Raw genomic sequence first — 24,442 nt, forward strand, 5'->3', positions numbered from 1 at the left:
TAGTATCATGTTGTCAAAAGTATCAGGAATGTTTAGCTACATAAATTCTCATAAGATATTTCCAATAATGTTCCAAACATAACCTTAATTTCACCAAACATTGAACGTAAATTCCAATGGATAAATCAAACATTTCTTGCAAAAATTGTAGCTTATAGAGGGAGATATGTGATGAATGAAGGCCATTCTGTGTAAGTAACGTAACGTCTGTTTTAAATTTACTATAAATTATGAACTTCACTAGATTTTTTACTGTCCTATTATTACCCCCACAAGGTTTGTTTCTGTAGCAATTTACGCTTGATCTGAAAGAACATATTTTGCCATACGATCATGATGATCACTTTGCGATAAAAACTGCTAGAATTGTCGTAATTTAGTTGATTTCTAATAAACCATAAAAAAGAACAACAACAAAAACCCTGTCTGAGCCACACGTATTCCAAAATAATATTCTGAATACCAAGCGTATCGTCGATCATGCTCAGCCTGCTCGCTTTTTGCGCGTCGATCGCCGCACGTCCCACTTTTCCCATTGCGTGCAGGCACGCGCGTTTGACCTCTCACAGTATTGAAAGAAAAGTAAAAGAAAAAAAACAATTCTCAAACACACACACACACACACCCTGAGCGGCTCGAGTCAACATACGCAATAGGTCACCCACCCCAAAAAATACGCGAACGGTTGCGGGAGCTGCCCGCCCCCCGGGGCCGGCCGAACGGCACAAACCCGAACGCATCAACGGCAAATTAATTTATATCTTTGTTTACGTCCAATTTTAGTTCAATTTTCGACGCCAATTCCAATGCCAATTCGATCGAATGAAAGGTCTATGAGTGTGTGTCTGTGTGTTTGTGCTTTTTTTTTTCCTTTGTGCGTACGATCGCTCGTGTATGTGTGCTGCTGTGGATTTTAAATGCCCTTTTATACCCCTTCTGCTTCCCTTCTGCCAAACCATGTTGGTCCGTTGCGTGACGCAGGTCGCGTGTTGTTTTGGCGAGCGCGATCTTGTCGATCGGGCGTTTGCTGTTTTATTTCTTTTGCTTATCGCTTCTCGCTTGCTCCGACAGGCCAGCTTGTTTTGGTTTTGTTTGTTTTTTTTTGTTACTCTTACTTAGCAGCCATCACAATGTATAAGGTCTTAAAAATTATGCTACAACTTCCAGCGAGTTCGGGATTTACGTCGCGCATCCACGACGGGCGAGCTTCCTCCATGACTCAGCGTGACCAAAACTTCGAACAGCATGCAGACATGTTTTCACCATTACTTCCCAAGCATTCCTGTGTGGTTTCCCTACGATCAGGGTAGACTGCACGGGGAGCAGTTTAATTTGTGATAATGATAGGAGGTTGCTGCGGATGGTCGGAGACGCGTACACACGATCGAAAACGTGTCCCCCATTGGCCCTTTTTCGCGCCGATCTACGGTGCTGGAGCATGGAAGGACATCAGGGGCGTGTTGTGTTGCTGGTAAATGCGCAATAACATACCAATTATCAGACAACTTGCGGTGCAATTCGATTGTTCGCCTCACTTTCATGCTCGATAGGTTGTGAACGGTAGTGTTGTGCTGGTATTGGAGTTAGGACTCAAACTACAAATCAAACTTCTCCAGCTTTGGAATTGGGACATTGCTGCGAGGTCAGGGATATATTTTATATAGATATGTTTAAGCTGTAAGGAATTTTGCATGATGTAAAATATACATGAATGTCCATTGAGCCTATCATTGCGAATCTCAGCATCTCATAATCTCTTGCGATGCACCAACTCGCTGACGTCATCGTCATAGAAGTCATCATACTTTGCTTTGTTCCAGATTTGCTCAATGTTTTGAAATATACTGCCATCACCCTGGGAGCATCACTGAATTACGCCTTTAGCGCTACGCTTACATCGATTACCAGTGGTCGCAGGAAATACGCATCACCTATCAGTTCGGCGCATCAAATTGATCGGTACGCATCAAACGCAACTCCGCCGCAGGATTCACCGATCCCCCAACACCTATCTGGTTTGGACTTTGGACGCAATTTCGGATCGGTGGTGTCTTCAAGTGACGCGATATGCATGAATTTCCCGCGGCAATCAAATCAATTGCCGATTTTCGTTCCCACTCGGGTAGGCGTATTGCTTGTTGTTTTCGGCAACAACGGAATGCTGTGCCGGACATCGGACCAGCGGACAACTTCCACCTCGGTTCGCAAATGACGCATCGAGCCTGCGTCGTTGATTGAATTATATCATCCCGAATTTGGGCGAAAAATTGATTGGGCTACAACACGCTATCATGCTGCCAATTTGCTTCTGTTTTTGTTTCGTCGTCTGGGGAAGGCCCTCCAGAATCAAATGAAAGCAGGAAAAATGATCCCGTTCTCCCAAGGGTCCGGCCCCAAAGCGACGTTTGGGAGTGGTAGGAATATGTTTGGCGCTGGCAGAAGAAGCTCGGAATTAACCAAGCGCACATGGCAGAGCATGGCAGTGATAATGAGTGAGCAACTGACGCTTGCCTCCTCATGGCAAGCTCTGCACGAGCCCACGGTCCACAATCACCATTTGGGTGTACGCGCGCGCGCGCGCCCGCTTGGTGAGGACTTTTGTTTTATTAGGTCCGGTTTTGCCTTTCGGCTTCGAACCGGTGCAAACTGCGAGTACGCGGAAAGCAAAACTTGCTCGTTCCGGTGCTGGGTAGTTAAATTTTACACACCCGTAATGAGCTCCTGTCGGCGCACGATCAAGATCGTACGGTGGGTAGGGTTGTTGCTATGGCTGGGCTGGCTAGCATCACCTCGTAGGTTGGGATTGGCTGCAGTTTTACATCATAATGATGTTCATTTGAAGCAAATATTTTATGACCGAGAGCTGGTGGCTACCTTTCGCCGTTTGGCCGCGGTCGAGGCGAGCGAATCCTTCCGCACCGTGCGGGACGGTAAACGATAAACGGCAGGAATGCAGACTGGTCGGTGGCGTCCAGCGTCCGAATCCGACAGGACTCGAAAGGAAGCAATAATGGTAATTTTTGCAATTTTTACGACGATGTTGATGGTGATGATGATGAACCAGACGCATTCAGTCGTCGTTTAATGGAAGCTTTTGCTCGTTATTAAACAGGGTTAAAACAGCGATGGAGGCGGGAGTTGTTTGGGGCATAAAGCAGTTTCTGTCGGTATTAAATCTAGAACTAGAAAGTGTCTGCCAGTGTTGTGAGGATCGGTAGGATTTTAAGAAAATTAAACGAATCTTGGATAATTGGCACAATTGCTTGATCATTTCAAACAGGATTTAATTTTAATTATCGTTAATTCATACGTCAGTTTCAGCGGATGAATATAATGTGTAACAAAAACTGTTAATGAATGCTTTAGAAAGGAAAAGGAATACTGCGAAGAGAGTGGAAGAACAAATTGTACCTACAGAGTACGAAGACAGCATATAGTCGTTAAAGTGTTCAAAAATAATAAAAAACACACTATAAAAATAAACAAATAAGTACAACTTACTGTAAATAAAAAATACTAAGCAATAAAAGTACAATAGTTCACAACGTAAGTACCGAATGAATGAGCATAAGCTACGCAATGAATAAATAAGGGCCAGACAAACATAACTAAATGAAGCTAATAATGTCAAAAACTATTTCATAAATGAAACTCAACGATTGAAAAACATATTCAAAAGAATAAAATGGAAATTTGAAAACAAAATGGAACTGTAATTCAAACACAAGAAAAACTAACCAACTAACTGAAACTCTTGAAATTAAATCATAAATAAATTAACCAATCAATCAATTATGTTCTGGAATGTTGAAAATTTGACCACTTTTTCATGGTTTCAATTATTGTACCTCATTTTTACCGGCATTCCGATTTTTGAGGAAGTTCACGGGTACCAGAATGAAAAAACAACTTACATTTTCCGGCCTTAATGGTAGAATTAAGGCTGATCCTAATGGTAGAATTGCTAGTTAGCCAAATCATGCTCGATTTTATATGAACAGACAATATTCCGAAGCAGCAATTTACAGGCTATGCCATGAATGGGGTAGAACATCAACTTTAACATCAAAACTTTAGTATTTTCTAGTACTCAATTACGATTGGGGTAGGAACAGTTGCTCACAAGTAAGGGATCTTCTATTTAGGCGTAGTGTCCTACGCGGACATGCCCGGGTACTCCACGGATATGCCGGATAGACAATCCTTGCTACGGGGGGGCGGTCCATTCTGGGCTTGAACCCATGACTCCATGACGGGCATGTTATTGAGTCGTTGGAGTTGACGACTGTACCACGGGACTGCCCCTTGTAAGGGATCTAATGGGATCCAATACTTGTCTTTTTGGATCATTAGATTCAAGTTAATATTTGGGATATGGCATCTGTTATGTTTGAGCAGGATCTTCTCTTTAGCGGTACACCCTCAATGTTTCGAGGCGCTCAGGAACGTTCGTAGGGATTGTCTGAAACACTTCATGAACATTCTATTCTATAATTGGTGCATCATCCTGATAGGACGTGATGCCGGGGCCAAGCCTCCGCCCGGTGTCCGGAAACGTGTTTTTACTGGTGCCCGGTCGTTTTCTTGGACCAACAGAACAACAACACGATTAAGCGCAAAACGTCAACAGGCGAGTAATACTCAACTAAGGTTATGAGTAGGCCCGCGTCCCCACGAATACGCCGACGCGAACACGCCGAACAGGATTCTATATTAAACTCTATGAAGGGTTTAGGGAATATAGCTTCGTTGCATGGATGCTTTTTTTTCTAAGGAGTATAGAAAAGGTAAGTATAAATCCTATATCCTGGATAAAATCCTGGATCTACTATTTTATTTTCTTCATTTACCATTGATTTTGATCTAGAATAATGAACTGATCAATTTCTTAACTCGTAAATCATCTCTTATTGTAAGTTAAAGGCAATAAGGGAAGGCTTTTACTTGAGCCTGTTGGCCATCTTAAACCACCGCGAAATATCTCGCCAAAACTCACTACGCTTTGCTATAAAATCCGAACACCGTCAGGGGACTGACATCTGCGGCAAAACGCGCAAGGCAACCACGTGCATCGAGATGATGCAATAACGTAGTTCCGGTAGTCATCGTGCACGACCTTCCCATCGCACACTGCAGAGTGCAATACACGATTGCTCTGATATGCTCCCTTTCCAACGCTCGCTACAGTGCATCGGGGTTTTGTTTTGTTTTTAGAAACAACTTTCTCTCTCCCTCACGTGACCCTTTTTCCCTTGCCGCACAGCACCGCATTGGAACTGTACCAAAATCGTAGACTGGGTACAGACAGACACGCCAAAAGTGAAGGAAAAAAATGAACGCAATTCCTATATCGAAACACCTATGCTAGGCGAAGCAACAAGCATTCTTCCCTTACGATGGCAAGTTGCCGAGTATTTACTTTTCTTGTATTTTTTTTTGTTGTTGCTGCAAAGCTGTGTCCGAACACAAGGGACAAGAATAGTTCGGCTTACCTGGGTGGTGGCCATACCGTGTGTATACAGCCTAGGCGAGTTCATTCACAAAAAAAAGAGTGCATCCCATTGACGCTGCTAACGAGCTGCTTTTGGAGGTGAAATGGGCCGTAAAAAAGGGACAACCTTTCGGCTGATGTAACTTTGACCAGAACTTTAATCATAACTGTACCAACCGACCTTTGGATGCTCAATATCGTCTGACATGGCAAAGTCCAACGCGGTGTGTACCCTGTGTGGTGGGGAGTTGGAAGAAATGCGATCACGCGCAGTAAACCACACCGTCCGTAGCTGAGTTTTCGTGGAAAATTGTGTCACACCGTCTGCGAGACGTCTGAACCTGAGGTTACCTCGTTATAAATAGTCTTCGCACCGTTGAAGATCACGCTGCAAGACGATCGCAACCGTTCGGTTCACGGACTAGACGTTGCGAGCAGGACTGTGCGATTTTCGGTGCGGTAGAATTGTTGGCATCCATGCGCGCTAGGAATGTGAGTGAGCGACAACACGCTGGTAACTCCTGGCTTCCAGGAACAGGTTGGGTGATCGGAGCAAGAAACCGAAGTGTTAGGGGCGAAAGTAGCAGATCAACACTCCCGTCGGATCATTGGGATACTTTCCTGGAAGGAACTACCGATAGGTCACATTGTCGGATACCTGAGCGTTGCTGTCGATGATTTACCGAGCTCTACCGCATCGGTCGGACCATTCACAAAACCGTTGCAAAAGAAGCGGAAAAGTACCGGCCATCCATTCTCTGGTGCGCTTCTTTGTCTTTGAAGCCCGCAAAGAGAAGTGATTGCCAATCATCATTAAGCCAAACACCTTTTGTAACGTGTTCTCTGCCTGCACAACACACACATTTCCCTTTTTGCTGCCATTCCGGGTCAAGGATCATCGGCACCCGTAAAGCTGTAGGTCCCGGTCATCGGACATCCCTTAGTGCCCTTTTATCTCCGGTCGGTTTGTGTACCCCGAAGCCGTTAAAAAAGAAGGTAGAAGTCTCCTGTTATCCAGTTGTCAATACGGATCGATTTTACGCCTTTTTCGAGTGCATGTTGTTGCTATGCGTTCTCTGAGCTGTCGTCGGCAACTTGCGGTGCTTAAGGTGTAAAAGGTAAGCACAGCGGCACACTTGATGAGCTATTTGTCAATATTTCATTCGCTCGCACAGTTCTATGTCGTTTTGTTTCATGTTCGCTGGAAAGCGGACAAAGCGGCCTAAACCTTCCCCGAACACACAACTACCTAACCTAACTATCCGTTGCTAAAGGTAAGTGATTAGAGGAAGAAGAAAAAAAACAAATGGCGCCGCCTATCGTTCCACGTGGTCGGAAGAGTTTGTGGACACAGTGCGTGGATGCCATTAGCTGTTGGAACCAACTTACTTACTTGGTGGGTGGTTGCAGTAGGAATTCAAAGAGCCGATAGGTTTAGGTATTATTGTAACCTAGTATACAACACATCGTACGTTAGTGGCTAGGAGTTACCGCGTCGCCGTGTACGTGGAGTCACGGACCCATAACCTCAATTGAGCATTACTCGCTAATGAGTGGCGAGCGTAAATTCCTGTTGACGTTTTATGCTAAATCGTGTTGTTGTTCTGTTGTTCCAAGAAAACAATCGGGCACCAGTCAAACCCGTTTCCGTGCACCAGGCGGAGGCTCGGCCCCGGCGTCACGTCCAATCGCGATGACGCACCAATTATCTCAGGCTGACAGCAACAAAACAACACTTTTGGTGCAGCGATCGTGGACCCCCTCCGCCATGTTGGGTCACGAATACCTGGAATACCACCGGCTGTGCCTCCTCCTCCACCTCATTCATCATCTTTACTGCGTCACTGTCCTGTGTTGTTTGCGCTCTCTTGTTTGCGAAAAAGGAAAAATGTCGCCCTGTACGGCCGCCTACCGCTTGATAAACCCTCAACAGTGTGCTGTTATTGTGCTATTGGCACAGTGTCATTTAGTGTGTGTTGTTTTGGTATTTTCTTCTGCGAGCGCATGATAAGAGAGGTGTGTCCGAGCGGGCTGTGTGCTCTTGCATCATCAGCCGAAGCCTGGGTCGTGCACTTTGATTGCAACCGATGCGCACCACAATCGGAACGTACGCCAGATCTCGTCACTTCCGATCATCCGATCCGTTGCTTCACCGCGGTAAGGCGCAATTAAGTACCACCTTGTGGGGGAGCGGTACCCTTTTCGCTGGTAGCTAATTGATAACGCGTCCCGATCGTACGATACGACTAATTTGGGGCAGGGCGTGTGGTACACATGCGCCGTACAGGAGTGCCCGGGGACGGTGCCCAATTAAGAAAGATCAAGTAATGCTTGCGATCTTCCGTGAACTTGATCGCGGTGACCCGCATCGTCGGCCGGCCCTTTTCGGGAAGGGTTGGAACCTACCCCCCATTCAATTGGTTCGATTGGACGGCATCTAGTGGGACTTGTGGGAAACATGTGGCGCGGACCATTGGCTACGTGCCCGATCGGATGTTCACGATGGCCGTCCGTCGTGACCGAGCGTCGCGCGTCGAGAGACATACTGTCGTCGCTGTCAGGTCGCTGGGTCCATTCGGGAAGGCGGGCGGGTTGAAGCGTTCCCCTTGGCGGGCCCGGTGCCAATTGGTGCTCGTCCCGATCGATTGATCAGCATGCGCATGTTGTTGCAAGTGTGCGAACTTGCGCACACGCACGGCCCCGGTACCGTGGCAGACATCTTGACGCTGGGAGTCTGGGAACCGCGTGACCGCGGCCCGGCACCGTTCTCGCATGGCACACAATTGCACTGCGGGTGGCGCGGGTGTAAGCGTCGTTGTTGGTTTTTTTTATTCATTTCTTTCTAACAGACTTAAATTAAACTCATTGCATTGCATTAAATGCGATGGTTCGATGGTCGATCGGGACTAAATTGGCTGCAGCAAGAAATCTAACGCAGCCGCCCCAAGCTGCGTCACCTTCCCGTACCTGCTCAATTGGTTGGGTGCGTTCCATTTCCGTTCCTTCGTTCCGCAGCTGCTCCAGCGCCGTCGTTCGATCGATTCGAATCGGTCGAATCGAATGGCGGTGCGGAACGATCTTTACCGAAGCCCCGATGGTTGTGTGCTGCCTGTGTGGGCCACCATGCTCCACCATTGGTGACAACATCACTTAAGTGGACAGAAGCATCGTTCGATTCGCTTCGCTTCCCTGCACAACCCACTCGCCCCGCTCTGCGAATGGAATTTAAAGAATTTTGATTCGCAATCAATCGAACAGCCAATCGACGGAGCAGGAGGAGCGAATCCACCAACGTACGCGCATCAGAAACCGCCATGGCACGCCAATTTTGCGCCCTCAACAGCACGCTGCAACGAAACAAGATGTGCGCCAACATGTGTCAAAGCAAACAGATTAAACTTAACCAGCCGGATGGTTGATGATTGATTATTTGACGCCTTTATTTCTGCGGTCCGGGACAGCTTTGTTACCCTCTTTGCTTTATGTACGGGCACTGGTACATATGCCAATTCTGCTGCGAGAGCTGTTGCATATATTATGTTTTTTTTGTTCTTCTGGTTTTATGAGATGTACATTTCGTTTTCTTCGTTAGTTATGTTTGTTTCTGTTTTTTTATCGAATTTGTTTCGTGCTCTTTTGGGTTTGTCTCTTTCGTGGCTCTTTTTTTCTTTTTCTGTCTTTAGAATAGCAATGTTACACTTTTCCTTTCACTTTTTTTGTTCATGTTCATGTTTTGTTGTTATGATTTTTCTTCTCTTTTTGCATTCTCATGTTGCTGTTTGTTAGTCGCTACTTTCTTGTTTGCAATATTTCTTTTCTGCTCTGCTTTTCTTCGTTTTCTTTGCGCTTTGGCGCACGTTTCAGTCCTTTTGCAATCAGTCCCCAGTTGCGTGTTTTTTTTTTTGTTTGTTTGTTTCCATTCGTAAACATAGTTAAATAATACATATACACAGATAATATATATCTATATTTATTTATTTGTGAGCAAAATATACTTCATCGTACACCACGCGGTTTTCGATGGTTGGGTTGGGTTCACACTTGTATAGTTTGTTCTTGTTGTTGCTGTTGTTGTTGTTGTTGCCTATGAAGCTTTACGCGGGTTTTGTTTCACACGTTTTAACTTCGTATCTACTGACGCGTTTTGTTTTCCTTTTTTTTTGCAAAACTTTTGCTTCTACTACTCTTTTTGAAGATATGTCGATACCATCTTACACTTGAGGTTGTTTTCTTCTTTTTTCTTTCTAAAACGTACCGGAGAGTGTGTTTTTTTTTCGTGTTTTAGCTTTACTGCTGAATGTTTGCTTGTTTACTTCTGTTATTTTGTTAGTTTGTTCATTTCGAGGTCTATTTCTTGCTTTGGTTTGATCCTTTCTTACTTTCTCTATTTATGTTTGCTGTGTCACTTTTACGGCTTCATTATTTGCTTTCTCGTTTCTGTCTGAATTGGTTAGAATTGTTAATTGTTGTTGTCGTGTTCATTTTCTGCCAATGCTTTACTCTATTTCGCATTGTTTGACATTGACTCAACCTCTCTCGTGCGTTTTGCTGATTATGAAAAATCTAAATGAAACAAAAAAAAAAAAAAGAAAAAAACGTCTCTTCTCACGTGAAAGTAGAACGAAAACATTATCATACCACAACCTGCTAAATGACCGTTTTGTTTGTTTATAAGTTTTGCATATGTTTTACCCTTCCGTTTGCTTTACTAAGAGGAGCTCTAAGAGCCAGAGTTTTGCATTTGTATGGGTGCATTCATTTCGTTTTTGAAAACTTAAAACCCGTGCGTGCGCATACAATGTTTTGGTGCTTCAGAATTATAAAAGTTCCACAAAGAATGGGTTTTTTGGGAGAAGCGTAGAATTGTGCACTTTCTCCTTTCTTTTGCCAGTCTCTCACTCTCAGCCTGTATGCTAATCTATGTTGCAGTGGTGTTGGGGGCTAGCCTTTTATATTTTTTTTCTTTTCGTTTTGGTTAGTCTGTACTATGTGCTTTAGTCTGTGCCTCAATGTTGCGCCCATCGTTCCATTGTGTGGTGTGGTTGTAGGTTTGGTTATTGTGTCCCATTTGAACGACATAGATCGATTTACTTTCTTACGACTTTAATATTACAAACAGATTTAGTTTTTAACAGCACAGTCTGTCTTCTATGTTTTTGTTTTCTGATTTAGTTGTTGTTACTTTTTATTTAAAGCTCCGAAACAGTTACATCTACATATTTAACGATTTGTTTTATTCGCATTTTTTTGAAATAGCCAAAACATGACACATTGTATTTTTCCTCTGGTTTGTTTAATTTACTACGTATATTTTAAGTGTTCTCCAACTTGTTACTTACTTCTTCATTTTCTAAAGAGTACGATGAGCAATGAATTTTATCCTCTCCTCACACTTTAACATTTGCCTAGAGATTGTGTTTTATTTTTTATTTTTGTGCTTCGTCCTTTTATTGATTCGATCGAGTGTGTGTTTGAATGATGATGCCAACGGTGTTTCAGTATGTTCTAATCCTACGCGTGTGTCTATTTTATGTTTTTATTTTTTATTTTAACGTTTACTTTTTTACTCTTTTTACAAAATAGCCAAAGGCGAGGCACATATTTTCCGAGTGTGTGTGTGTGTGTTTTTTTTGTTTTGTTTCAATTTTCTCTTTCCGACTTTTAACATTTATCTACCTTGTTCCGAAGTGTGATCTTTCTATCTATAGTGTTGTTTCGATTGCATTATCAGCGCCTGTTACTCCTACCACCTGTAGCGAGCGCTTTGAACTGTTGGGAGTTTGTAACGTTTCATGCTCAATTTTTGAATTTCTTGCTGTTATTCATACTATCCAAAATATATACTTATACATCGTGTGCAATTGATACTTTCGTACTGTTTTTTTTCGTCTTCTTCATTCCATCTGTTGAATGGCACAATGGAACATTATCGTGCGCGGTTCGCAAACATTGAGCCACAGCCTAGAGTGCAGTGAACGCATAAAGGGCAAAGAGAAGAAGCATTATCCAACGAGACTTTTTCAAATTGGTTTTCACTTCAATCGGAGAGCAACAAATGCTCAACACTGTGCGCGAGAACGAAGAACGAGAAGCGGAACTGGGATTGCAGGACTCGGGAAAGTTAGTTTGCCTAAACGGTGTGTTTGCGTTCAACTATTGAACACTGTTTCTTTTCCGCAATTTATTACTATTTAATGGGATGTACAGCTTACAGTCTACGCTTCTGGAGAATATAAATAACACGCTTTCTCGTTTTCACATTAAGTTTGCCAATTTGGGGTTTCGGGTTTTAATTTGTTTTTTTTTCCTAACAAAAATACATCGTAATAAATATATGTTGTTTTCTCTTTTTCGCTTAGAATCGTATCGTTTTCACCTATGCTAAATAATAATAATCATCATTTATATTTTCGGTTAAATTTGTTTCATTTCGTTTTTCATCGCCCACGTGTAACCTTTCATTTTGGGTTTAATTATTATTCAAACTCGATTCGTTTTTAACGAAGATAACGTTTAAATCAGTTCTTTTTTTTCCTTTTTAGATTTCCTTACCGGGGATGGTTTACTTGTTTTTTTTTTTTTGGTTTGCCAAAATGTTTCATCACTACCCCAACAATGGGGAAAAAGGGAAGAAAGGGCTGGGGAAGGGGAGGGGTGCGGAGTAAGAGAGCTTTGATTGCAATGTAACCGATCGCGTAAAATAGTACTTGAAGGTTGAGGGTTGAATAAAATCGATCTTCTAGAGATAGTTTTATAGCGGACGCCGGCGTACGGCGTCCGCTAAATGGGTTATTACGCTTCGCTCAAAACGTGCACCGAACAATACCGTCGATCGTGGAAAATCAACATCCAGAAGCTCTAATATATTCCAACGATTATTACACACACGAAAGACATTATTTTTAACAGCTTTTAGCATGCAATGTGAATTTTCGATTTGTTGTTCGGCTCTATCTTTGCCTCGTCCGGGCATTTACTTGAACCAAACGTTTTATTGATGTGTTTCCAACATGATAAGCTCAGTGTATTAGTGAGGGAAGAATAAACTTAAAACAATGATTAGTATCATGCAAACAAAGAATAGAAAGAAGAGACAATAATAGAAGAGGTAAAGACATAAATGTAAAGGAACGAAAACTAGTGAAACATGACGAACAAAATAACAACGGTAAAGTAAGACATGCAAAGAAAACATAATAAACATAAAAAAGAAAATAAAAAAAACAACAAACAGTAAAATGTTTTATTTTAAATGTCTGGTTTAATAGCAAAAAATGCAAATAATTACTGAATTAAAAGGGATAACTTTAAAAACGAAACTATATAAATGAGTTGTAACAAGATTATATTAAAAAAATATCAATCGACAAAATTAATCTGCTTACTTTGCTAATGAAACGAGAAATTCATTGTAAAAATATGCAAGCTACAAGCATTTAGCAAACAACGCATAGCGCGGCGGCCGGTTGTTTCCTTGCATTCACCTTGCTTCCGCCACGCTGTCTTAAGATGAGTGATTTGTACATTGTTCATTTGGGAGTTGGTAGATCGTTACGCGCATCGTGTACAGCTGCAGCAGTTGGTACGTCGTTTCGGTACGTCGTGCGTCGTGTTGTTTTACACTATACGTTTGATGATATTTTTTTACGCCTTGCATCACATCACGCTTTTATACTTCTTTTGTGGATAAGAATAATTTCCTAAACATCGTATTTTTTTTTTCAATCTTTTCCGTGTGCCTTGAGTTGACAAATACGAACAAAACATTACATTTGAAAAACGGAATCAATTTCACCCTGGTTAGTGCTACCAGACCGGAATGTTTTCTTCTTACGTTGACTGCCTTTTTCTTACTTCATTTGCTTTTACATTTATTTCTCTTTCATTCTTTCTTTCTGCTCATTACTTGCTGTTGGTCCAATTGCAATGCTATTCCATTCCATTTTCTTCGCCACATCACATGTATATCTTTCACTTTCATGTTTTATTCCCTTCTTTATCATTGTTATTTTCTGTTGTTTGCCGTTGTTTCTGTTGTTAAAAAAGATGCCGTAGAGAAAATATAAAGTATGCCTGTTCGAAATGGTCTAGCACGTTATTAATGCCACTGTTGCTCGTTTTGATTCTATGTTGTTGTGTTCCGTTCTATTGCATATGAATTGGTTGGTTGTATTTTGGGTTTTGTATTTCTTGCTCGCTGTTTTTTTCTATTACTTCTGTTCTTTCTACTTGTCTGGTTTTGTTGTTACTGTGTATGTGTGTGTGTGTGTGTGTTTAGATGTACTTACTATTTATTATCTTATTGTTATGTTTCACCTTCACGTGCTCATTTGCAGGATGGTGTTTCGTGAGGTTAGTCGTTAGAAAATTGCTACTTAAAATCAAGCAATCATTAAAACTCAAACACTATTTGGAAACGAGCTAATATATTGTTTTTTTTTTGTTATGTTTCACTAATGAAGAAAAGAAAAACAAATATAAAGAAAACTTCATACGTTAAATTGTTATAAAAAAACGAGCTTTTTAAAATTATGAATTAACTCTTTTAAACACAACACACATGTACGTATCTTTTTATGGCAGGTTAAAACAACGAACAGAAACAGAACACACAAAAAAAAACATAACCGTCGTGCGATGAATCCATCGCAACACACGGACGAGAGCCTCATATAGTGGTGTTTATCATCGTTAGTGTAATTGTACAAGCAATAATGTAATAATGTTCCGTGTCCCGGCGTCTAAACCGATGCCTTAACACACTTCGTTTTGCTACAGGGGTTTTCAGGGGTTCTCATAGCTGTGGGATTCTTTTTTTACTCTTTCTTATTGGAAATGAACCTTATATGTTGGTAATTGGACTCTATGGCAACCCTCACCCATTGGAACATCAGTGGATGACAGAATCATTGGAAATTCCTGTTGGATTTGCCCAAAAAGGGTGCTATAGAGTCCAATTCCTTTCACATCTCGTAAGTTCATTTCGTGTAACAGTCATAAAAATATCCCACAAGTATGAGAACTCCTGACAAACCTTGTAATGTTGTATACTGTTTAAGTGGTTTCATTTTGCAGGAGTTGTGTGTGGTTGTATATGTAGGATTTGATTATTTATTGTATTTTCTGCACAACTTTACGGCGCACCCGCACCATTTTTGGGCCCCACGGCCCGGCGCTCCTAGCAGGTGCGCTGTAGAGTATTTTTGATAGAAAAAAATGCCTTCCAAAAAATGCTACTTGAGTTGAGTGGGTTTGCACTTGTTTTTGCATATTGACGTGAGAAGATGCTTCTCTAGGTTTTCGACAAAAGGTTTCGTTTTCCCCGCTTTTTCTTCACTCATCGTCATTCGTTCGCTTATTGTTCGCAGATTGGGCTTATTGGGCGTCCCACACTTTCCCGCTTTCTATTGATTCGTACAAACGTGCTGTCCTTCTGTCTTAATTTCCCCCACGCACGTTACCTGCATCGCTGCTGCTGCTGCTGTGTGTGTATGGGTGTGTGACACAGGGCAGAGTAAAGAAATACTTTTGTTTGTAGCTTTGTCTCAAAAAATGCCATACAAAATTGTTTGTATATTATTCACATTCACATTCCATTCAGTCATCGTCTTCTTCTTCTTCTTCTTCTTCCCTACTACCGCCATCTACACTTCTCCTTCTTCTACATGTCTTCTTAACTGTTCTACAAAGCTATCATACTCGTTCTCTTGCAACTTACAGCAATCGCTCTTTGATCAGTGTATTTTTTTTTTCATTTAATGGAAACGAAGATAAATAAAACAAAGACAATATAATAACGATGGACGTTTCACAAACTACACAAGAAACGGGTTAAAATTGAGAAACTAAAACTATGCAACCGCCGCACGCGTTCTGTAACGCGCTCGGTAGGTTGTTTGCAAGATTAAAAAAAAAAAAACAAACGAATGGCCACAACAAACAAACGAACAAATGGTAAAATAAAACAAATTAAGGCAAATCGATTTGAGTTTAAAATGCGAACCGCGGTTTTGCGTACTTCTTACGGCGCCGCGGCACCTTCCGCAGCGTCATCGCCGGCATCGTCGTCATCCTCCGGCGTGGTTTTCAGCGTCGGCAACGGCTGCAGTGGCTGGAATGCGGATCCTAAGGATGGTTTCAGCTGGAATGCGGTAGTGCACGGTTTGAAGCAGGCCGTGTTTGTACTGGTATCGGCTTCAGTGAGTTTTAAATTAACCTTTGAAGAGTAAAAGAAAAAAAAAAAGAAATTAATTGTAGCGACAGAAGAAAGGGGGACAAGCGCTCACAACTGTACTACCTTTTCACAACCATCCGGTGGTTCGCGGGCCAGGAATTTGTTGATCCTAGGCGAGGCGCTCGTCGTGACGGCACCCTCGTCCGGCGACGTGCTCTGGCTGCCATCGTCCGACGACAGCGTATCGCCCAGCGGCGTCTGCGTGTTGACCGAGCGCGTGTCGCCGGGACCGCCGACGAGCGAAACGGCACCGGCACCGTGGAACAGATCCGCCAACGGTGCCCGGTGGCCTTCCGGTGTGCCCCGCGAATACTGCGCGCAGATAGAACAGGGTACACAATTGCAAATTATCGAATGCAAAAATGGTTTTGCTCCACCCGACAATACGTACCATCTCCAGCTCGGCCCGGCAGCTGTGCTGCTGGCCCGGATAGAGGACCAGCTTCTCAATCTCCTGGTTCAGACCCTCGACCGAGTTGCGCATCGGCCGTATGTGTACGGGCGGACAGGTACGTGTTGGTATCGACACTGGGCTTGCTTTTGCTGGGGTTTTGAGGGGGGAATTGGCAAACAATTAGCTTCCGGTATGTTGACTGCATCTCTCTCTCTCTCTCTCTCTCTCTCTCTCTTACGCTCAAACTTACCATGATTAGGGCTAAGCGTCTGGGAGCTAACGGAATGTTCGCCGCGATGCGTGCGCTGCAGTCTTTGTCGTATCACTTTCTCCATCTTCAGATCGGTCGGCGTCGTCACATCGGTGCGCGTGATGACCGGCGACGACGAGGTGGACGATGGGGACGGGCCCATCACCACGTCCGCGGTGGTCTGGGAGGAGGACGGGCCGGCCGAAAGCATGCCGCCGCCGCCGCCGCGCGCGCGCTCCAGGAACGATTCCTCCGTCTGGGTCGCTTTGTCCAGCTGGAGCAGGGTCGGCGTGACGAGGCTCCAGGCCGGGGCGGGGCGCAGGTAAAGGGCATCGAGTGAGGCCGTGCGCCGTATGCAACCGTCGTTGAGAATTTTCCCTGCGACAAAAGAAGAAAGCAAGATTTGTGAGAAATTAAAAATAAAAATAAATAAATAAAATGATATTTTGAACGAAATATTAACAGTAACGCTTTCAGGCCTATTTGAATATCAAGTTGAATCAAACTATTTTTTTTTAATTTTATTATATTTTGCTTGTATGCACAAAGTGTATTGTACACAAAAACAGTATTCCAGTTGTTGGCTATTTGCCTTAAAATACATAAAGTGAAATATGGTTAAATTGATTTGCTTGACGCTAAACTGACACTTAATTGACGCTCAACAAACAGTTTCATGTCGGCATGTGGAATATTGGAAAATTAATATTATTTTTTGTTGAAAGATATCCAACCAACAAACACTTCACCTTGACACGAACATTATATAGACCTTTTACAGGGTCTCAATAGTATTGCGGCGGTGTTCATTTAAGAATTAACCCGTGAAAAAAAAAAATTGAAAATCTTAAATTTGCCATTTCGCACTTTACGTAATAATTATTACTTCATTTCAACGGAATATTCCCAAACCGACGCTTATAGCAAACGCGATACAAGTTTTTCACATTAGTTTTAGCTTGTAAATGCTAATAAAAATCAAATTGGAAAAGTCAAATTTACTCAATATTACACGAGTATTATTCAATATTTTATACGAGTAGTCAAATTGGAAAAACGGACCCGTCATTCGCGTTTCGTGGTTTGATTTTCAGCGACGATTCGCTTTGCTAAGCGCCTAAAGGTATGCAATTGTTTTTTTTCGTTCAGGAAGAAAATCCCGGATAAAATAGCCAGGCATAGAGGAAAATGGCTTTGTGGAAATAATTATAGTTAAAAATAAGTTAATTATGAGATTCAAATATTCCATAAAAAATGATATTACGAATAAAATCAATAATTTACATTTCACACAAGCGCAACAGTTAGTTAAGTGAAATCTAGTATAAAGCCGGCCATGCAGTAATGTGTACTTGCTATACGTGAGGATTATAGATCAGTGTACATAAATTTGGTCGTTTCATACAGCTCAGTTTATTTTTTAAATATTTAAAGTCTAACAAGACTTTACACTCCCAAGCGCATCAGGCACGAAATGTGCGTTAACATGCATAAAATTCTAGAAAATGCATTGCTATCAAGAAGCTCCTAACCTAACCAACATCAAAGTAACACAAGTGACTGGTATACGGCCATTCCAGCCACCGAGCGTATTAAAAATCATCCTCAAGATATCTAGCGAGATTAGCGTAATTATTCATAGCAGGGGAGCGATAGAGGGAACGGAACAAGAAATAATGTATATATCCCATATCCCGCAGGACACTCCGCACACCGCCAAACGCCATCATTCTGGATCATTAAAAAGGGTAATCGTTCTAAAAATATGCTCAAACAACATTCAACCCCTAGTGCACGAGTGGGGACGATGTAGAATGATTTATATAGCCTCTTTACAAACACACACACACCCACACGTCCCGGCATTGCACATTACGCCAGCGTGGCCAATAGGGGGGAGGGGTGATGATTTCAAGGATAACTGTGCTAATGGTATGCATGCGTACACGCGGCGCAACGGTGCTTCCGGTCCTTTTCGGGGGTGGTTGTGGTACTGGTGGTAGTTAGTTGTTGTAGTGGTTGTGTGTGCATCAAACAAACCGTATTACTACGGAAAGGCACACATACATCCACTGTTTTTTTTCCTCTATGCCCTGCGCCACTGTCGCTCGCTCTAACCAACCATCGTCTCTCAGCCGGCAAGCGTGCACCGGTGTGCGCATGAAATGGCAGGAAATGGAAACCCCAAGAATCGATTAGCAAAACCCCTTGCTTCGGAGTGTTGGGGGTACGGTGTGTTTAATACCAAAAAAGCATCCAGTAGTAGTAGTAGTAGTAATGGTGTTAGTAGTAGTAGGCAGGTGAATTCACATCCAATGCCCCAACTCTTCCAACGCGCTTTGGGGGAGCGAAAAAAAGGAAGCAGGAACTTGTTTGCTCGGCAAATCGCTCTCCAAAACGGTGCCGTAGTATTGTAGGTCCTTCTTCTCGCCACGCGATTGCATTCAGTGCACGATGCACAACACACCCATACATCCAGACTAGGCGATAGAATATATCGCCCACTCGTGCCAATGCTCGTGCGCGCGTGCTAAGGCGAGACCGGTCTGGGAGCGACCCTCTTCTCGCCGGCCAGTGCGGGAAAGAGAGCGCACACAGCGCGCACACACACACACACACACAAGGACCGTTTCAGCAACGGAGTGCACACGCGTGCAATTCAGCTTTTTGAAGATCAAGGACACTATTTGTGCGTTGATTGAATGAGTTGGGCATGCTGCCGCGTAGCGTAGCGGTCCTGCCATTTCGTTCGCTCTCGTGAGCATTCCCCACCATGCTTGCTCTATCGCTTTCTCTCTTTCTCTGTATCTAGTTTTCCTATTGGGAGGGAGGTTGATGCGTTTCAATATTAAATGGAATTTCCGGCTGCGAGTGGCGCTTTGTTTCCTGTTGCCTGCTCCGCAACAACAGCCACTAATGAGGGAACGCTGTTAATTCGCGCGACTGTTTCAGTTTCTTATGTTGCTTCAACGTATCGTTTTCTTTTTCGCTCCTTTGCAATCGAATGATTACTTTTCCCTTTTGTTTTCGAAAAATGATTTCCTTCGACGGATTTGCTTCGCTCATTGCGCTCGTTCTTACATTTCGCCGGAGGGGTTGACATTTCGCGCGAGCAGCTTTCCTAAAATAAAACAAGAAAAAAAGGGTAACCCTCTACGCGGGGACATGAATCCTTGACATTTTCGCAATTACATTGATGCTCATTGGCCTTGAAAGAATGGGCAGTGTAATGTTCCATTACGCAAATTCGCAACCTCGCACGCGGTGTGCTATCCCGCTGTATCATCGAGCCTCCGAGAGCTGCTTCCCAGGCGCTATTGATGATGCCGGGTCGGATGCTATTTCCAGCCTTCCGTGGAGTCCTCTGCGCCTATGTAAACGCCTACACAGGCGTCCCGTTGCGCACCGGGCCCCCGGCAACGGCTTTTCGTACACAATTTCCTGTCTCACAACCACACCGATACAGGCACCAAACGGAGGCCGGCCGGGTAACAACAGCAACAGCAACACACGCGGCAATAGCAGCCAGATACGTGCGTATGTGTTTGCGCGTGAGCGAGAGAGCGCATCGCCGAGAGCGGGAGTCCGTAGTTTCATTGATAAATAACAAGAGTGTCTTCCGTTCGGGTGAAGTTCGGTGGCTTTGGGGTAGTAGTCCTTGGCGGGGAGGGCCAGGGGCCGAGCAAAAGGGATACCAGTGCGCTGCGACGTGCGTAGAGCGAACCAGGCAAGGCGAGTTTGCGTACGGCCTCCCCGGCATGGCTGGCATGTTGAACGGTTAGCACAGCGAGAATGCTTTCCAACTTCAACTTTTCCTAACAGGCCCAGGCAAACCGGTGGGCAAAACGTCTACGAAAAAAAAAAAAAAAACGCTGGCCCGTTTCGATACAACCGGGGGCGTGTGTGATTGATGGGTTACACCATTTTTCAATAATATTTGCGGATAATGTATTGGCTGGCTGGTGTCGATAGGTCGAGAAGCTTTGCCCAGTGTTGCCCTTGTTATTGGAGGGGTTTCTTTGTTCAAAGGGCTTTTTCCACTCTTTTTTTGGAAAATGTTAGAATTTAGTTGCACCGGGATAAGTGATTAAATATTCAACTGTCGAATGATGCGATCAATAGATACAATGTTTTAAATAGACTTGCTGAGATCCTTAATAATCAACTAAAGCTGGATGGATTGCATGCATCCAGGCGTCAAAGGATAGAAAATACTGGAATGTCCCTTTTTTCTAGGGCATACTTATTAAATGAATCAATAAAGAAAGATAAAATATAACGTAAATGTATCTAAAAAAATAAATACAAATATGTTTCACGAAAACAGAACATTGTATGTAACACCCGACAAAGTCAAGCTACAATTGCATACTTTTCGGCGTATTATAAACCTTCGGTATATTTAAATTCTTCCGGAAATAGAACAAAGTTCACCAACAAATGGAGCGTTTGGAGGAATTTATATTCACTAAGAAGTCTCATAAAATTTTGATAAACATTACTTCAAATGATTACTTCAATCTGATCAGACTTGAAGTGTTTGGCACTGACAGCCATTAATGGCTGTGAGTCGAGCGATTACGATTGTTGCGTCAAATAGGAAAAGGAAGAATAAAAACATGTTCCCTTTACGGTGATAAATCGTCATCTAAAGGCATTTAAAATCAATTGTACCTTAAGTATGATGTACACCTTAATTCAGTGAAAATAAATTGACTGTGTGCGAAAAAAACACATTGCATACTTTTAGGCGTTTTTCTCACTATTGCTTTGGAAAATGCAAGCAAATTGAAATAAATAATTTAAACAGCTTTGTATCGAATTATATGCCAACTCAACACGTCAAACATGTTAATTTACACACATGCAGAATAATGATGCCCTGCCTCGTTCGAAATACCGGGCCACAAAAAGCCGGCAATCGAACTAGACACGCGTTCTCGGCCGGGTTCCTGCCCAGCACAGCCCGGAGAAGCGATGGCGCAGGGGGAAATTACGTCCGTGATAGAATAGGGAGTACAAATCGGTACCTGTAGAGGGTGGATTGAGGAATGGGGCGGTACATTGTACGCTCCCGGTGAGATGGCCCTCTTCCCGAGTGCAATACTACGCTGCCGATTGATGATGCGCCGGGTGGAAAATGCACTACCAGTCACACATACAGGCATGTGCAGTTGCAAGCGTAAAACAAGTCGTAGCAGAGTAATAGAGAGATCTCTCGCAACCGAGAGAGCTAGAGAGCGAGTGTGTGTGTGTGAGGAAAATTTGTGAGCAGAAAGCGACGGTGATGGTTTTGCCCTGCGAGCCGATTTTCGTCAAAAAGGATTCGCTTTGTGTTTGCTCCGACGGAAGCATTTGCACACAAAGCGAGGCAGAGTGGATGAACATTTGCACAACAGGGGAGTCGTAGATGATCACTAAAAAAAGCAAGAAGAGGATGGTGATGATAAGAGGCGCCTTCCTGTACCGGTTACCCGGTGAAATATCCTTTTTTTGTCATTTTTGTTGTCGCTTTTTCTCTCTTTTCCAATAAATTCATTCATTTCCGCTGCGGCCGGTCGTTACGGGACATAAATGCCTCTCAGGCTGGGCATGCTTACCTTTGCCCGTCAGTGCACCCGGGCTCCGATTGCCACAGATGGCGTGCTCCGGCGAGATGTGCCGGACGGGCGGGGACAGCGTGGCCGAGAGCGATTTTCCTGCCCCGCTGCCGTACGTCGGGCCCGGTGCCGTTCCACAGCCTGCGCTGCCGACCGTCATGCTGCTCGGACTGCCGGCCTGCTGGCCGCTCGCCGTACCGGAGCTTCCGCCGGTGCAGTGTATGGATCCGGTGCCTCTCAGCAGCAGCGAGCTGACGGGCACGAACGCCTTCATCGGTTCGTTATGTTTCCGCACGCGGCTGGACATGGTGAGGCGGATGGATGGATGATGGTTGGCGCGATGGTTACGGGAAGGGGGGAGGTTGGATGCTGCTCACTTCACCTGCTTTCACGTTCGCTCTCGCACACTAACGACCACTTTGGCGGCGTTCGATCACCATCGGTGACTGCCGGCTCGGTGTTGCTGCACCCACGGCACGGTGTACCGTACACTCGGTACCATCCGGAACCGGGTGCCGGGTGTAGGTGGTGCCCGGGGGTAGTGTCACCACCCCCTCCTTTGACTAATAGAGCGCCGCTTGGGTGGACAAAGGAATTGCTTCAAGATGCACTTCACTGGTTTTTTTGTTGTTGTTGTTGTTGCCAACTTTCCCCCCTTCTACACCAATCACACTGACACTCCACTCCCGGGGGTGGGATTTTCTCTACCCTTTGTTGCCCTTCCGCCGCTAAGACGGGGCGACAAAATCAATGTGCAGCAATGCACCGAAACAAGGGGGGCTTGCACAGACACACACACACACACACCACCAACGTAAAACACACGCACGCACACACACAAGCGCGTTGCAGATTCGCTGGAGATTCGGAGCTAAGCTTAGGCGAAAAATGCAACTTTTAGCGACGACTTCGGCCACTAAATCGAACACCGACACTTCATCTATTCACCTCACTGTCCACCGCGCAGTAACCGGAAAGGTGGCTGTGTGTGGGGGGCCAATTTCAGCACCGGAAAAATAGCACGGGCCCTTAAACTTCTCGACTCGAGTAGCTTCTTCACGCGACCATTCCGATCGCTTGCTTTTTCGAAGTGTGTAGATTAAATCGGATGATAAAGTGTTTGTATTACCATCCCGTATCGTACTACACGCACACACACACACAGGCGGGAGCTGGTTTGTTACTTGCGCGTGTGTGCGTGAGTTGTGAGTGAGCAGCTTTGTTGTTTTTTTTATTATACGCGCGATGTCAAACGGTTTAGGGTGGCGGGTTGAATGATGGATCGTTGCAGTTCCGTACCCAATGAACAATCAGGAATCAGGACATCGAGCAAACAGACAATTCGGTGAGAGTGAAAATACTCGAGATAAACGAGTGTTTTATCAGGGAGTTTTACGATTTGTTATATTGCTGTTCATTATTTGCATTTGCATTTGGGTCAACCGGATGAATGTGACAATTCGCGCGTTCGACGAGCTTAGCTCATTTCCAAATTTATGACTGAAAATCAGGCAGTTCTTGGTGCTCGCGCACGGTGCAAGTGTGAACGCAACATGAACTTTGACAGTACACACGTTCAAACCAAAAATCAAAAACTTTGTTTAAAAAAAGGTAATTTCAAGATGCTTTGATTAATGAAAATGTTTGTGTCACTAGCAAAAAATTGTATGTAGCACATGTTGACACTTTTTTGTTAGGCCAAAAGCGGTATGAGCTGTCAAGTTCGTGAAAGCGTCGAGAGTTCGTGCCTATTTCCCCTTGTTTATACATGCCAATCGCCAGTACCCAAGCGCCACAGATTAAGCTTAAGGAAAATCGAATATCCTTTGAGAAAAAAACCTAAACTCCATAGCTTCATTGGTTCAATAGATGGCATATTAGAACTCATCATAATATTGCTGTCCTTTTCTTGCAATGTGTTTCGCCTAACTTCATCGAATCATGTCATATATACCATTCAAACATTTCGAGAAAAAATCTATATGAATGGTCGTGTGATCAGATACGTGGGTATCAACACCAAAGACCATTAATCAAATCTCACTTGCGTAAGTGTTGCTAGTTTACATTAGAGTTTAGTATTTAAACAATCGTTTCGCCGTTATAGCACCGACAAACCGACGTGAAACTGGCGTTACAAAAGTGTCCCACACGAAAGTACTGTCATTTACCAGTGAGGCGATCACTTCTGTCAAATTAAGCTCTGTTGACTGCTGCTTCGATGTAAACAACTTTTCTAAATACAAATTGCGAAGAAAGTGTGAGGCAAGATTTTGTGAGAATTAATGGACAAAGCACCCAGGAAAATCATTTTATAAGTTTCCAAATCAATGCAAAAGATGTGAGAAGTACATAAAACAATACGCATTGGAATTTGCGAAGAAAAACAAAAAGGGGATTTAGCAGTTTCTTTTCTGTGTCAGTGTAGTAAGCGAATCATTATAGAGATGGCGCTAGTGTTTAACGTATTTTC

At 43.7% G+C, this 24,442-nt stretch overlaps 1 protein-coding gene across 1 annotated transcript; it reads right to left on the minus strand.

Annotated features, from left to right (window-relative positions):
• Positions 1-12,706: 12,706 nt before the first annotated feature.
• On the minus strand, positions 12,707-23,250 carry LOC120955538 (protein FAM117B-like). Its single transcript, XM_040376500.2, has 5 exons — positions 21,970-23,250; positions 16,370-16,747; positions 16,117-16,268; positions 15,789-16,037; positions 12,707-15,707 (listed from the first exon to the last, which is right to left on the minus strand). Exons 1-5 carry the CDS (start codon positions 22,274-22,276, stop codon positions 15,513-15,515), a joined length of 1,281 nt encoding a protein of 426 aa, XP_040232434.2. The 5' UTR covers positions 22,277-23,250; the 3' UTR covers positions 12,707-15,512.
• Between the last annotated feature and the right edge of the window lie 1,192 nt (positions 23,251-24,442).

Source organism: Anopheles coluzzii, chromosome 3 (genome assembly GCF_943734685.1).
Source record: "Anopheles coluzzii chromosome 3, AcolN3, whole genome shotgun sequence".
In the NCBI taxonomy this organism is placed as follows: Eukaryota; Metazoa; Arthropoda; class Insecta; order Diptera; family Culicidae; genus Anopheles; species Anopheles coluzzii.